Here is a 16,095-nt window from a genome sequence, read left to right as displayed (position 1 = left end):
CTTTTAGTGGTCATACTTCTTGAATAGATTTTTGTCCTTGCACGTGTTTGGTTGCGCCAGAGTGAATCCACCAAGTTCCATCATCTTTAAGAACATTGATGTCTGTTATCATTGCAACAAAGTTTTTCTGCTGTTGGTGCACCCTTTTGTTTTTGAGAAGATGACATTCTACCTTGTGATGTCCATTTTCTATGATGAAAGTGTGCACTGTTCTTCTTTTTGTTCTTGTAAGTAGTGGCAGATTGATAGGCTCTTTTATTTGTGGTTTTGTTTAACCGATTTTTCCTACCATGTGGATTTTGGTATCACAAGCATTTTGCTCCTTGTTTTCATCTAGCATATGATATTGCTACTCGATACTAAAATAGTTAGTCAAATCTGCAAAAGAAATATCATCTTTCTTATGTTTCAAATTTTTTTTGAAGTCCATTTATCAATAATAAATAAAGGACACAATTATAATTTCATCCATATACATATTGTTCAATTTAGAACTATTAAAAATACATTGTATCTCTTACAATTATTCGGTAATATATCTGTCACCCACCATCATATAATTATTAAATTTACTAACAAGGAACTTTGTATCGGTTGCATCCTGTCTTCCTTCAAGTTTCTCCGGCGACTCTTTTACAATAGCCACATTTTGGTACTCGTCAAGCAAGGCATCTGACATTCCATTCAGATGGCCTGGATTCTTGGCCACGCTGGGTGTTTATGTTACAATCATATTTACAACCTACCCACGACCCGGCTGTGTTTGGCCTTCGCTGGAACTCCAGAAAGCGAAGTTCCCCGTGTTTGGTATCTCAGAAAATAGTTTATGCCGCATTTATTTTTTCCTCTCTTCTCTGTTTTGACAGTCTTCTATTTCATGTCTCTTCTCCGGTTTACTGCCTGGCTGCTCTCACGTCTCTCCACAGCCTGATAAGCCACGAGTACGAGTGTATGCTTCCGGGTCCTCCCCTTGGCTCTCTGGCGTCTCAAAATTTAGTACTTCTTGAAGCTTCTTTATTCAACATCTAACTCCTCTAACAGGGTAGAATAGCATGTTGCTTACGCCTCCGCTGAGAAGTATTCCATATCATTGACGAGTACGGCGAACCTGGTTTGTTTAACCATGCATGTCTTAAATTGCAAGCGACGTACCGCGAGCAATTGAGAATACAAGGTACCCGAAGAGAACCGGAAAAACAATGGATTCGGTACTCCACCTCAAACAGAAAAGTAGATCGACTATGGTAGATCTGCACAACCCCAACACCGTTTTGCACAAAAACGAACCAATAGAAGATCCATTACATGGAGCGCCTCGGGCATATCAAAGATGGAAGATGCAGCATGAGAAATCCAAGCTGCAAGCACCAGCATGAGAAAATGCGCTGACGGAAAATGCAGGAGATGCAGATCTGTGAAGCAGAACTCAATTAGTTGAGAGAAGCATTTTTGTCACCCTCGACTACTAATTTGTGGTTTCCTTCCAGCTTGATATATGGTTTCCTGAATTACCAGTTCATGTGAAATAATGACAATTCTTTCGGCAAAGCAGGTGTCTCTTAAATTGTCTGCAGCACAGGATGAGATCCAGCATAGTTGAAGAGGAGAGGAAAAAAAAAAAAACACCATGGATTAATTTTGTGTTGCTATAGAAAGTCCATCCGAAGCAATAACAAAGCAAAAATCCCCTTCAACAGGTGCACAAGGAAATAAAGGCCGGGTGACCTTCTGACCAAAATGTAATCCTTTCAATTCAGTTTATATAGATGTCAACAGAATGTATTCCATTTGTTGGATATGTCAAATAGCCTGAGAGATCTCGCATCATCTCCACATAACCAATAGTAACACTTTATTAAAGTGGAGTCATTGAGGAACAAAACTTTGTCACGGAACAAGCCGCTGTGGATCACGAGGGAAAAGTGATGTTTTGCGTATGTTGTTGAGAGCACAGAAAAGCATAACCACTCGCTCCAGGCCCACACCAAACCCACCATGTGGAGGTGCACCATACCTGCAATAAAGTGAAGCAGATTGGCATGAAGCAAAATTCATTATTCACATAAGAACCTAATATCCATTTCTAAATCAAGCACAGAATAGAAATGATCGTCGACGACACTGTTCTTCTCAATACAGTGTGAGGACCAAGGAGAAGCTCTGCTAATCAACATCTGACGACTTCAGAAATACGCAACCTTTATATGCACTAACAGACTTTATTCTGGTAAAACTGCTTTCTTTCTTCTTTTTTTCTCCTTTGTTTTTTCTGATTTATACAATGAATAAGCTAGTTAAATAAACTATCAAAGGTGCTAAAGTCATACATGACCAGGTGGACCAGAGACGAAAACTCCACAGTAAAATAGGTGGAGAAATTGGCATCCTGGGTATTGATTCGGGTCTTGTGCATGAGACGAGAAAGGAAAAAGGTGAGAGCCAGCCTGTTTTTACGTTTTCTACAGTGAAGGTGAGAAGTTATAAACACTTGGTCTGGAAGCCAATCATTAAAAATTCCAACTGTAACAACATTTTTACCCATGTCCAACCGATTTCAGTGCAAGTTGACATGGGTTAACAGTTATGAAGCTTGGGCTACCAAACCATTCCTGTGACACGAGCACCACAGACAACACAGGGTTTCAGCTTTTAAAATTGATGCATGCATCTTCACAAAAAACCTATGTTGCTTTTAAAAGGAAAACCACGAAAAGAAAAGGCACAAAAAATATAGAAGAAAAAATAAATAAAAAATGTGACTTCATACCGGAAAGAGTCAATATATGTTGATATAGTCTTAACATCAATGCCACATGCCTCTGCACGTTTCGTCAATAACTCAGGTAAGTGTATTCTCTGAGCCCCTGAAATTATCTCCTCGCCTAGAAGAAATGTCAAAACAGATTAGAGCACAGCAGAACATTCTAAATTTCCAGCATATTTTACAATACTATTGGAAGCAACTTTCTACACAGATCCAAGTTCTAAACCATCCTATGTGACTCGAAATCATGACAACTAAAGTAACAGGAGTCAGACATGGACAGGCATCTATAATACTAGGCACAGCATTTATTGGATATTATATTTTTTTCAAATATAAGTGGTAATGTCATTTTCTTTTAGCAAATTCTCAGATACTATAATCATCGTATATCGTCCAGATATGATGGTAGGAAACTGAAGAGCATGGTGTTCTTGTATATTCCAGAAAAAATATGATATTAATGATGTACAACATTTATGTGTTATTATTTATTCAGATATTATTTGTTTTGATCATATATGACCTAATCTGAAAAACAGAGAGGTTTAGGAAGCCATGTAAACATGGTATTTTTGACTTGGCTTAAAATATTAACCAATTAATGGTGTTGAAAGTCCTCCCAGGGGCATTTGCTACATTTGAATATATTGTTCTCCAAAATATAAAAGCCACTAATCAGCAAAGTTTAAGGGCTGCAAAATCCATGTGCAATTTAATTAACGCTTTTGACTCACATTATACGAATCAGAGCATGGAAGATTTGCATGATTTTTATATGATGTAATAAAAATATTGAATTACAACAATACTTGTAATCACATAACCAGTTGACCTCATTTTAGGCAAGGAAAAAAGGCATGCCTGTAACATAAAAGAAGACTTTGTAACTTGAAGAAATTCATCTTATGTAAATGTCACAAATAGAACTTAAAATGTTAATGAGTATACAATTTTCAGTAGCTTGTCACCATAAAAATCACTGAGACTATAATTAACCACCATCAATAGAATTTTCAGTAAACAACAAATAGAATTTACTTCTCACCTCGAATGAAGACATCAAATGAATTACTATATGCCAGATCATCATAACAGGGCATGGTGTAGAATGGTCTCACAGCCAAAGGATACCGATAAAGAATATAAAATTCAGTGTCATATCTGTGTTGGCAAGTAAGAAGATCATGAGCTTAGCCAACAGTTCTTGTATGAAAGGAAAATAAACAAATGTAATAGTGATATTATAAACTCACTTCTCACGAACAAGCTGACCCAATTTTTTCTCCGCCTCTGTATTTAAATCCCCAAAAGGATCAACTTCTATTCCAGCTTCCTGTTTAAATGAGTCGAACTGATCGTCATTGAAAGAAAAGCCACAGCAGTCCAACCACAATTTTATTTTTTATTGTTAGATAGCCAATAAGATAGGACATACTACTAGTTCACTAATTCATAGCTAATTTATTGTTAAAAATAGCTTTACAGGTCAATTGTTTTCCGCAGCATAACTTCTTACAAATTCATAGCTATGCGCAGCCTTATTCAACTCACGCCTCCTTGCAATTTCAATCATAACAAAATTAGATAAATCCATTCCCTAAATCATCCACTTCGTGGTTTTTACATCTCTTCGCTGAGCTAATAAATTTAATGCTCCAGGATATGATAATTTCTTAAGTTAAAACTTTTACAAAAAGTTATCGGCATCAAGTTTCAAAATAATATCATTATTCAAAACAAATTCTTGCATATCATCACAATTAAGTTCGGTAGTTGCATGCCCATGAACTTAGACTGGAAATTTGCTATTCAATCCATTTAATTCAAAGGTAATGGGCAATTCAAGTAAATAAGTAATCCTTGTTTATTTAGCAACCATCTTCAATATTCAGCCAACACCTGCTGCCAATACCCAAGGATAATTACTCAACAAATTTATGTCCTACTTCAATCTATATGTAACTTCAATTTCGTATTTAGTTCTCGTATCCAAGCATAAAACACCAGTCTCATAATTCCTCTTCTAGCATGTGAGATTCTAGGAAGTATATGGCAAGAGTAAATGAAAAAACACAAAGATGACTATTGGCAGAGGAGAAACTCAAAAATGCATACAAATGAGTCAGAGAATATGTCAATAATGATAATCAAAGGCCAGGCAGAAGGCAGGCACCTTAAGCATTTGGACACCCTCCAGAAAAGTGAGTCGCAAGGTCTTCCGCAAGTACTACAATGCATACAGATTAAGCACAATCAAAAACAGAGATAGACAGGCAAAAGTCAGGAAAATAAAATAATTTTGTGTAACATGTCCTGACAGGGGCAGACAGACTATCCAGTGGATGACATTTAATTGTTTAGCAATTTTTCTTTTTAAAGGATATAAAAATAATGTCCTTTACCTTCAAAGGTTCAAAGGGATATTGTTTGTTGATTGCATCCAATTCCTTCTTGCAGTTCTCATTCAAATAGTCAAACATTGCAACAAACAAACGGTCCACAATATCACAAACCTGCATAAACAATCACAAGCTTTCATGGTTAAGCTGATAAATGAACTGAACTCAAAGATGCACATCAATTTATTCTACCTCAAAATAATGTTCCTTGATCTCCATTTCAACATCAAGGCCGACAAACTCACACAAATGCCTATGCGTAAAGGAGTCTTCTGCTCTGAATACAGAACCAACTTCGAATACACGTCCAAAACCGCCACATATTGCCATTTGCTTATAAAGCTGAGGTGATTGTGCCAAGCAGGCAGGTTGACCCTTGTAGTCCAGTTTAAATACAGCTGCACCACCTTCGCTTGATCCAGGTACAAGCTTGGGAGTATGGATCCCCACAAATCCCTCGGACAGCAGAAAACGTCTAAACATCTGCACCAGTGCACTGGTTGATTCAGAATCCATACTCCATTTTTAAGATTATAATGACATTATTTCTTTATATTCTTGAAAAAATATGATAAGTAGAACAAAAAATTTCCAACAATGCAAAAAAGAGATGCTCATCTAGAAAAGAAACTCAAAGCGGTTCCTGTTGTTTGTCAGTTTAATCAAGACCAGATGATGACAAAGCATGAATCGAGGTTGAATCCTTTTTTGTTATCTTGATGAAAATAGGTCAGGCTCTGCCCATCTCTCTCTCACAAAAACACATATGCATGCACATGCAATATGCACTCACATGCACACACAAAAGAAAAGGAAGAAGAAAAATTCAGGTTAGGCACCCAATCGATTTCTGCATAACCTAACAACCAATTGGGCCTTTAAATAGGACTCACAATATCTAGTTATCTCTAATTTACAAGGATGTTTGTTTTCATAAGACTGCATGCACATGCAAAGTTTGATGTCAGTTAAGAAGATGTGCACTTACATCTTCAACATGACATTGAATACGGAAAGTTGCTTGGTTTGCAGGAGTGCGCACGTCGAGAACTCTATAATTCAAGCGAGTGTCCTGGCCAACACGAACAAGCTGCTCTCCAGTCTGTGCCAGTCCAATTGTTGCATTAGAAACTTGATCATTAAACAAAGTTTACAATGAAAAAGATGAGTGACTAGAATATAAATCTGTTGCTCCAAATTGTAGAACTCATAATTAACTGTTACGTGGAAAACACAGCTTCCATCAAATCAATTTGTTATTGTGTTACTTCAACATGCGAGCAAAATGCCCCAGAAAAGCTTTTTCGAGCAAAATCAATCTGTTGCTTGAAATTTTTAAGTTATCAAACTTACCTGTTCAGCTTTTTCAAATTCCATCTCACTTCGTGCTGCATCCTCAATATTGATAGGCAAATTCTGCACAGCTCTATTGACACAGAAAAGCTTCCTCACTTGAACTTCCACCTGCAGAAAGACCATGAGTAGCTGAGATTGCCGCTACTCAGAAAAAGATAAACCAAACAGGAATTCCATAGCAAAAGACCACTAATAGCTGTGGAGAAATGCATATACAATTATTAAGGTAGTGTAACCACTCGTAGGAAGCTAATAGAAAGGATAAAAGATTTTTTTTTTTTTTTTGAGAGAGAGAGAGAGACAGAAAGATATAAAAAATCAAGTTCAGGCGTTCAGCTAATGGCAGGTCCCAATATATTCGTACTTTCTTACTAAAATAATGGGATGCTTTTCCATCAATGCATAAAACTGATAAAGCAAGAAACCTAAAAATTAACAACAATAAAGTAACATGAAAGACAAATATTACCTATGAGAGCCAAATAAAGAAAGAAGTAACTGGTTTCATTTTTCTTCACTTGAATAAGAGATCGACAGCCTATTGTTTCATACAAGTAGCCCTGACAGGGATAAAGGCTTGGATTTGCGGAGTTACTTTTTTTGCATATTACATGTACTAAACCTCATCAAGAAAACAACGGAGGGGCAGCAGGCGAAGGATAATGGCAACGGCAGTGGAAGCTATAAAAATTATTTTTTAAAAAAAAACAGCACTCAGGAAACTCCACGATTCACAAAACCTGGCCTCAAGCAAACTTTCAACAAAGATTAAGAGAGAGTACAGACCTCAGTAAGGCCCTCTTGATTTTCCTCGTCTCCCAACAAAAAACCTTGAGCCAAGATCTAGTTCTGATTTTTCTTTTTTGCTTTTTTTTTGATTAACTGAGAAATAGGCTGCTAAATTTCTCTAGGAAATTAATAAGGAATATATTTTATTTGACAACGGAGAGAAGAGTGAGTAATATTGGGATTCTTCCTCCTCTGCCGTAAGCGGAGAAGAATTGAAGTTAAAAAAAAAAAAAAAAACCTCTTGTTGCGATTTGGATCATTCCAAACTTACAATTGGCAGCGCCTAACATCAAACCATTCAATGGCAGCTAAGAATTAGTAAATTATTAAAGCAAAGCCTACGACATTTGGGACGAAGACGGTCTACCTGCTGGGTGGTGCCCTTGATGGGTTCCTTGGGAATGGAGACGACCCCTTCGACGTCGACGATGGACTCCTTGCTGAGACCCGTGGCGAACTTGACCATCTGAGGGCTCACGCACTCCTTGTTGACAACCAGCACGCACTGAACCGTGCTCACGGAGTGCCTCACCACCAGAAACACCATCTTCTTGCTGACCGGCCTGATTGCCTGGGCGGCGCCCCGGATCAGGACTGTACGGTCAGCCAGCTCGGCGTCCAAAGACCCGATCTCCGTCCACCGGCGACCGCTGATCGCCTTCGACTGGATCTCCTCCGTCGGGACGTCGCCGTAGTTCCCGGAGAAGGGGTCGGCTTCTGCGGACTCCACGGAGGCGGCGGCGGCGGCCGCGGCCTCTTGCTGCTTGCGGAGCCTCTCGGCCTTCTGGGCCTCCTTCTTCGCCTGCTTCTTGCTGAGATTCGCCGGCTCGGAGCCGTTCTCGCCGGCGGAAGGAGGCGTTTGGGAGGATTCCGGCTCGGTGGACGCCATGGTTTCAGTACGCCGAGAACGCCGCAAGGCAACCCTAGATATGGCGGAAAAACCCTCCTAGTTTTCAAAGAGATATAGAGAGAGAACGATAATAATAGAAGGTCCAGACTCCAGAGATAATCTCCTTACTAATATATCCGAAAGTGTAATATTGCTTGCTGGGCGAGGTGAGGGCGTTGATCCTCGTGCGAGAACCCGAGGCTCAGAGTTCCATGTGCGAGAACCCGAGGCTCAGAGTTCCATGCGCGAGAACCCCCGCGCTTAGACTCTAGAGTTCCCCTCGGTGCGAGAACCCAAGGAATCGCAGCGGGGGACACGAGCCGCCACGCGGCGCGGGTTCGCATAAACCCGAGGGCGACAAATGAAACCCTCGTGCCGACAAAGCAAACGTGACCGCCAAGGAAGCAATTCGCAGCCGCAGCCAGAGGCCTTCCTTCGTATCGTATTAGTATTATAATGGACAATAGCTGGTACGTCATGCGACCGTTAATCTATTACAGTGACCATTTGACAACACAGAATCACCACTTCTAATTAACATTTCAGTGCTCGGCCGGAGCCAACAAAAAATAATTTCATACAATAGATAAACCCTAGCTCAAATCCCTCGTTAGAAGAAAGGTGACGTCCATTTATTTTAGTGGTCTGCGTTCCTGGGTCCTGCTCTCCCACATCTCATCGGAGACCAAGGGATCATTACAACGCTCGTCACCGGGCTGCCTCCCACAGGGTGTCGAATACGTGCAGCGCAGCCTTAATTCACTATGACTGTAGTTAATTGATGAATGAGACGGGCCCCAGGAATAATATACAAGAGGCTAATTAACCAGCAATCAGGATTATATATTAGGACTGAATCCTCTACCATTATATGCCCGGGAGTATCTAGTAAGCAATCTATGTCTTTGTACAAGTGAAAAGAGGAAGCCATGCACAGAGAGAGATTCTATGCAAGGTAAGATTACTGAAGAAATTCTGCAATCCACTGAGACGTCTTTCAAGGCTTAAAGCTTAAGTTGGTCGAAGAAGGTTCAAAAGTTGAGATCAGCCACGGCTCCTTGGCTCATGTCTAGCCTTCGCAACACGGTTCGTCTCGGCTTGTCCTGATGCCGGTCCGTGCTTCATGAGCTTCTTCAGGATGCATGCCATGGCCAGCTGAGTGCCAAGCCTGGAGCTACCTCGAGACAGACAGACAATGCCTCCAAGAAGCAACAATCCATTTGCTATCCACTTCTTTGAGGGCCTTCTTGGTAGTTCCTTCCCTGATGCATTCCTGACAACTTGCCTGCCATAGGTACCGCCACCTGGGCTCTCAGAGAGTCCTTGCTGACTTATCTCAGCATCAGCCTCCAACATTGGTGGAACCTGAGAAAGAAAACAAACTGATTTTGTTTACGAACCACCTTCTTTGATAACATAATCTTTTTGATAACTCGAATTAATCAAAACTAGAAAGAAAGCAGTATGGTTACACTTCCAACTTGACAAACCCTACTCCGCTTGCTCTTTCTTAGGCGACAAAACAAACTCTCATCTGAGTCCATTGATGGAGACAGACCGACGTGGAGTTGCAGAGATATCTCCACAACCTAATTGCCCATTACACTATTCAGTATAAGCGGCACCAATGCTCAGATTGGCTGCATACTTACTACATAGCCCTACTAAAGATAATAACCACATGCAAGATGCGACATGTTTCGTGTGGAAAATTGAAGAGAGCTGGAACGCAGGATGAGGAACCAAACTGTAATTTGTCATGCTGGTCTTATTGAAACACATGGGAGGACGAATATGACAAAAAGTCAAAAAATACGTGTAAGTTTTTAAGGATACTAGCTGGATAAGGTTTCTGCAACCACGCCCATTTTTCAGTGGTCATCTTTTTTTGGCTCCAAATGGAAGGAGTATCAAATCAATGGGTCACTTCAGGATAGCAACTGCCAGACACGATGGTTATCAAACAATTCATTTGGCAATCTATCACCAACAGTATTTTACGGTTCAAAAGAAAACTTGGTGAAAGGATAAGTAGAAAAGTTGATATGTCCCCAGCACATCTTTTATAAAAGTTAAAGCCAAAGAAAGATTGGGTGGCTGTTGCCTCCCTTAGTATCAAAAAAAAAAAAAAAGCCAAAGAAAGATATATGAAAGCATTATATCCATCTCTTCCACTCTTCTATAACTTTGGTGCGGTGTTTTACTATAAAAGAAAAACATAGGCTGGATTTTGGTCTTTTTTTTTTGCTCCCCTTATTATAAAAAGAACATATTTATAGGCTGGTGTCATAAAGGAGCACTGACCTTTTGGATAAGTCTGAGCAGAGTTGCAACAGAGGTTGAGCGACTGCGGATGCGGGGAGTATATTCACGCAGTGCATTATTCATCTTGCACACATAATTCCATATCCCCTTGGCAAAAGCCAGTTTTGCCATCTCCACATTCAGGCCAGCATCTTCCTGATGCACCATTGTGATCTCACATGCATCCCTACCAGGAACTACACTCACAATTATTAACGAATCAGCATACGTCAACAATGAGAGTACAAACAGAACAAGAGATGTGAAGAGGTAACAACTAGGTAATGAAGAGTTATATATCACAGCTACAACCGTTGCGCTCAGGAAAATCATACCAAGGAAACAGCAGAAAGCAGGCATCCAAAAATCAGCTCGGGGTCTACAATATTGAACTCATGTTTTAACATTTAACAGTGAATCAATCAAATCTCACTGTTCTTCAATGCTAATGCAAATGATACAACCATGATCAATCATCATTGGTCTATTTTGTACCAGACTTCATCAGTAGACAAGCAAGTAGACTAGAGTGAAACATTCTAATAACTGAAGACAGAGTGCTCCAATCTAAGCTCCAGGCATAAAAAATGGACTCAAGTGTATCCAGCTCACCAAATAAAATTTCGATGTTCTTCAAACATTAATAGATAGATTGGTTTTGTACAACTGAAATCAGGTTCAATCTGTAGACCTTGCCCCAACTCCCAAGCCAGAGATGAGATGAACCAGAGTAGCTAAAATAATGTTTTATAAGCTCAGAGTTATAGAATGGGCTTGAAATGCAGATCAGGTGAAGAGAAAGATGTCGGTAAAGATTTAGTCAACTTAACGAAGATCATTCTGTCAAGTAGTATATAACAGGGTAAAACAGATAGATTAGTTCTCTTGTACCAGACATATCATTCAACTTGATGTAAATACGATAGGATCCAATATGACAAGCTAACTTACTTTTCCTAATGCGCCAACCCGATCTGAAAAAACCAACTCGAACATATTTCCTCTGTCGTGGTACCAGCGGATGTTCACAGTCCTACCAGAGAAATAATAAGAATAGGTGAGAACACACTTTGACCTTGACAAGATAATATCAGAGATAAACCTACAAGATTGCAATTACAAGACATATTTATGGTAAACCACCTTGTAGAGGCTTCACAGCCAACTCCACATGCCTCTTAGCTATAACCATTCATTTGAAATCTTATTCGTGTTTTCAAGTGTTAAGCATTTCCTGATGATTAATAATTGGTTCCTGGCAACTAAAAAGTCACCAAAAATTATTGAATAGAACCTGGATACAACAAAAATAGTGACAAGTGACAGCATCAGCAATAATTGTATATAAGCGATAAGAATGTTGGTACCAACCAAGGTTTGCCATACCGGCTAGTATTGGTGCATACATATCATACCATACTGTACCGGTACCAAACAAGTATGCAATATGGGGGGTGTACCGATACTCAGCACACCGAATTGACCTCCGTACCAAGTATATCAATACTATAATAGGATGGTATCGATATGGGGTTCAGCACCGAGACAGCGAACCTTGGTGCCAACAATAGTATTCATTCAGAAATTGGTTCCAAATGTTAGCCCCAGCATAACTACTGAACAGCCGCGAGGAAAGGATTGCATCCAACATCTTAATATGAAAAATTAATATCATCTAAATGAGATGGGTTTTCTTGAGCAAAGTACAATCCATCAATCTTTCGGAACTCTTCAAACCCACATCGCAAATTGACATCAAAATACTTCATTGGTGCCAAATTATTGGCCAAGGCAACTATGGCAAAGGATGGGTCTGTCATGGAATCCTAGAGGGATTATGGGGACACTTGCAAAGGGCAGTTTGACAAACAGGATAGATGGCTAGTAAGTTCAATAATTTCCACAATATGATTGGATTCAGAACTTCTACTTTGAAGGAGATTTGAATGTGAGAAATGAGTTTTCTCTATAAAAATTCGACAATGAATCTCAGTGTTGTGATTGCAAGTGTGGCCTGGTCTTTATTAGATATTTCAGGCATCTCAAATATGATATCAACTTATCAAGATTGCCCTGATTTCATGAAAAATACTGCATACTTGGTTTTACAAGGGATTATTCAAGAAATGCATCGGACATCCCACAGATCTTCCACTAAAATCCAGCTAGCATATCACTTGCTGTTTCCAAAACAGCACAGCTTGGAATTCACTTTCATTAAAAAAATGCATAGATCATTTCAGTTATATTGCATACAGCATATAACTCCATTATACTATATCACAGAGAAAATGGATGCAGTGAAATATATACTTCACTTGTTGGTGAGTTGAATCATACATTAAAAATATAAGATATCAGGCATTCTTGAAGCATGCAATCAAAAAAGTGTGGCTCAATGCACGAAACTCCCAACACTGCAGGGTTTGTTTAGAATCAGATGTATGTAGCCTTACCCCCACGTGTAGCATGCAAATGTACTTACAAAACTATAAGACTGAGAAGATAGCAAGTATAACTCACCCTTATATAGCAGTAGAAGGTTTTATCTGTTCCTTCCCACACACGCCATGCCAATAAATACTCTCTTGGTGTCAGGAGAGGGAATTTTTTTATCATACGCCCAATTTCTGTCCCACTCATTTCATCAGCCTGCAGCTGATCATGTTTGATCAAAGTCTTGTCCCACACTTTCCTGTACTCATTGTCCATGTAGAAGTCCCTTAATAGTTCAGTGGAGCATCTCTCAAACGTTGTGACACTAAGGTATTTCAGGGGACCACCCTGAACAACACAGGCAAATGTGTCAGTCAGAAGCATTTCTTATACTATTGTTCCAGAGCTTGCTACAGTAGATGATAAGCAAGGCGTGTAAAGCCTCAGTTAACCTCAAAATCTGAATATTTAAATCACATTCAATCTGGTAGCAACTTTGTGATCAAAGTTTGGATTGCTGCCGACCAAGAAAAAAAAATGAAGACAAATTCTGACATATCAAGGTGCAAAAATATCATGAAGACAAATTCTGTGGAAATGCCTGAAACATCAGAAATGAAGTTAAAAATCTGGTGTAGCCATAACAGCAATTTGCCGTGCATAAATCCATATACAGTGGATACCATCATGCTCATGATAAGTATTCAGGTATCACAAATTTTAGCAAATGAAGTTGAATTCATCTGAGATAAGCCAGTTGAGCCATGATGAGATGTGTTTAGAAGCCACAAACTTATTTACATGTCTAGTAATAAATATTTTTTGAGAAAACCATTGGTAGACATGTAAATCAGTTTATGGCTTCTAACCATACCTCATCATTGCTAAACTGACTTGCATCAATTAATTTATGTTACATGATATTGACAACCTTAAATTTAGGAGAATGGAGCATAGCAGTGACCAGAATAATGTCTTTCAAAACAACTAAAGATTTTTGGTATCTCAAAAACATTGTAGAATTTTATAGATAATGATCAAGCAGAGTTCGAGCATAGGCAAAAGATTTCTGCCATCCAAGAACAAACACGACAAACAATAGTACCTTGTAAAAAAGCTCCAATTTCATCCCATCTCTTAAGTCAAACCATGAGAAGGAAGTTCAGTGTCTCAGAAAGATATTTAAGAATGTATTATTATTTAGAATGAGCTCTACCTAGGGAATCCAAGTTGAGGAGGAAGGTTTGGCAGCAATAGATTCAGTGCTCTTTAGCTGATGCAACATATGATGGACATTCAGAGACAAATGAGGCAATTAAGATGTTATAACCTAACAAAAAAACGTAAAAAAAGTTCAATCAACTTTTGAAAATCAAGATGTTTTAGCAATTTCGAGATCTTTTTAGTGAGGAAATTAATTAGACATGATCTAGTAATAAATGTACCAACTTTATTAGTGCAGGCTACAGTTCTTGCTAGTTCATCTAGTAAAAAAGTTTAGCCTCCCGGACACATAACAGACTTTCCATTTTGCTCATTAACTCATTAATGGCATTAGCGAGACATAATTTCTGCAAGCTTTACACGAAACAGAAGAAAAAATAATTTCCGTATTTGCTGAAATGATGTAAAAGAAAATAGTATAATGATAAAATTTTGACCATATAATATATTACAAACCTGATTTAATCCATGCATAACGATTTGCAAAGATGGAATTCATTTATATCCGGGTTCTATGTTTAGCTTTGTGGATTCAGAAATCTCGATTACCAGATGATCAATCAACTGTGTTACGCTTCCGCAGCATAACCAAAGAACATCGACATATCCAAGAGTTGGCACCAAAACAATTAAAGGAGCATTACCTTTGGCCTGCAACACTTTGCATTGTATGATATATAGCTATTCTTTTTATCAATTACATCTTCCCATCTCTCTTTCTCTTTGAGCTTTCCTTCCAAACTGGTTATCAAGTCTTTCAAATCAGCGTCAGATATGATATTCGATATCCTGAACATGAGAGCACAGGATTAGATGGAAGGGTTGAATGCTAGATGATATAGACTGAAGGAGCAGGAAGCAGCTAGTACTTTTAAAGAGCTGTAAAACGAACAGGACGAGATTACTATCTGTTACAATAACCTAGCAAATCTCAAGTACTAATCAAATCTCAACAATGAATAGGAACCCTGGTAAATCTAGAAAACAAAAGATAACATAAAATTTACGCTATAATGTACTCCATGCTGATCCACCATCATCCACAAACCCAAATTATAGAAGTTCGAAAAACATGGAGAAAAAGAAGTTAGAAGAAGAAGATCGAGAAAAAGAAAGCAAAATGAAGGCAAGTCCTGATTCTTTTCCTAGCTAATTCATTAAGCAGTCAGTATACAGCAAGTTATTGAGTTGCCGAGGGATGAAATCAGGCAGCACCGATCCAATTTAGAAAAATCATCAATACCCAATTCAGAACAAATCAAGCAATAGAAAAAAAAAGAATAAACCGAAACGAAGGCGATAGCTACAAGAAAGAAACAAGGCGACTACAGGGAGATGAAAAGATCAGGAAGAAGGATTCCCTAGAGGATACCCCTTGGTATCGAACCCTAGAGAAGGATTCCCGGTCGAGGATGGCGTCGTCGGGGTCGGGATCGGAATCGACTTGGGATCTCCAGAGAGGGGCGCGCGACGCCGCGAGAAGGCGCGTAGGAGCTGCCAGGAGAGGAGGACGACGACGACAATCGCCGTCGCCCACCCTCCGCCACCGCTTTGCCGCCAGAAATCCTTCGAATCTAGGGATATTCCCCCCGGATTCGGAGAGAAGAGACGGGTTTTAGCCATCAATTCTTTCTTTCTTCCTACCTACAGTGTTGAGGCGACGACAGGGAGGAGAGGGGTGAAACAACTGAGAGGAAGAGACGAAGAGACGGTCTCGTGGATACCTTCCCGGGAGAGGAGGAAATAATAATAATAATAATAATAATAATATATATATATATATATATATATATTCAGGTTAAAATATAAAAGGAAAAAAAAAATCATAATGGTCATGTGGCTCTGTGGATTCCGTCAGGGATATGGTTCTTGTAATTAAGCGATTCCATCCACAAAAAGGCCAGCTAATATGATAATTATCGAAAATATTG

The 16,095-nt window shown here is 39.2% G+C and overlaps 2 protein-coding genes across 3 annotated transcripts; both read right to left on the bottom strand.

Moving 5' to 3' along the window:
• Positions 1-1,610: 1,610 nt before the first annotated feature.
• LOC103720894 (aspartate--tRNA ligase 1, cytoplasmic) lies at positions 1,611-8,656 on the bottom strand. The gene is made up of 11 exons (XM_089926673.1): positions 8,330-8,656; positions 7,679-8,234; positions 6,520-6,630; positions 6,155-6,268; positions 5,359-5,649; positions 5,170-5,280; positions 4,941-4,994; positions 4,021-4,100; positions 3,813-3,928; positions 2,768-2,882; positions 1,611-2,014 (listed from the first exon to the last, which is right to left on the bottom strand). Exons 2-11 carry the CDS (start codon positions 8,198-8,200, stop codon positions 1,888-1,890), a joined length of 1,641 nt encoding a protein of 546 aa, XP_089782799.1. The 5' UTR covers positions 8,201-8,234; positions 8,330-8,656; the 3' UTR covers positions 1,611-1,887.
• A 366-nt stretch (positions 8,657-9,022) lies between these two features.
• LOC103720895 (uncharacterized) lies at positions 9,023-15,903 on the bottom strand. Of its 2 annotated transcripts, XM_008810855.6 has the most exons (6): positions 15,537-15,903; positions 14,809-14,953; positions 13,028-13,288; positions 11,456-11,537; positions 10,505-10,701; positions 9,023-9,565 (listed from the first exon to the last, which is right to left on the bottom strand). In XM_008810855.6, the coding sequence occupies exons 1-6, from the start codon at positions 15,785-15,787 to the stop codon at positions 9,245-9,247; spliced, it is 1,257 nt and encodes a 418-aa protein (XP_008809077.1). In that variant the 5' UTR covers positions 15,788-15,903; the 3' UTR covers positions 9,023-9,244. The 2 variants fall into 2 exon arrangements, with proteins under 2 accessions (XP_008809077.1, XP_088564552.1); XM_088708426.2 differs by lacking the exon at positions 15,537-15,903 and having other exon boundaries at positions 14,621-14,953.
• Positions 15,904-16,095: the final 192 nt, after the last annotated feature.

This window comes from Phoenix dactylifera, chromosome 12, assembly GCF_051530095.1.
Source record: "Phoenix dactylifera cultivar Ajwa chromosome 12, Ajwa_hap1_PhDact_Kaust_v1.1, whole genome shotgun sequence".
Taxonomy (NCBI): domain Eukaryota; kingdom Viridiplantae; phylum Streptophyta; class Magnoliopsida; order Arecales; family Arecaceae; genus Phoenix; species Phoenix dactylifera.
This window is presented reverse-complemented; position numbering and strand designations above follow the sequence as displayed.

Excerpts from the sequence above, each read along its gene's own strand:
- LOC103720894 (XM_089926673.1), bottom strand. The coding sequence starts at position 8,200 with ATGGCGTCCACCGAGCCGGAATCCTCCCAAACGCCTCCTTCCGCCGGC. Across the intron at positions 6,631-7,678 it reads TCAAGGGCACCACCCAGCAG|GTGGAAGTTCAAGTGAGGAA; the intron begins GTAGACCGTCTT and ends GTCTTTCTGCAG. Across the intron at positions 5,650-6,154 it reads TTCAATGTCATGTTGAAGAT|ATGTTTAGACGTTTTCTGCT; the intron begins GTAAGTGCACAT and ends GCACTGGTGCAG.
- LOC103720895 (XM_008810855.6), bottom strand. The coding sequence starts at position 15,787 with ATGGCTAAAACCCGTCTCTTCTCTCCGAATCCGGGGGGAATATCCCTA. Across the intron at positions 14,954-15,536 it reads CTAGGGTTCGATACCAAGGG|GATATCGAATATCATATCTG; the intron begins GTATCCTCTAGG and ends TCTCATGTTCAG. Across the intron at positions 13,289-14,808 it reads CAAAGTGTTGCAGGCCAAAG|GGTGGTCCCCTGAAATACCT; the intron begins GTAATGCTCCTT and ends TGTGTTGTTCAG.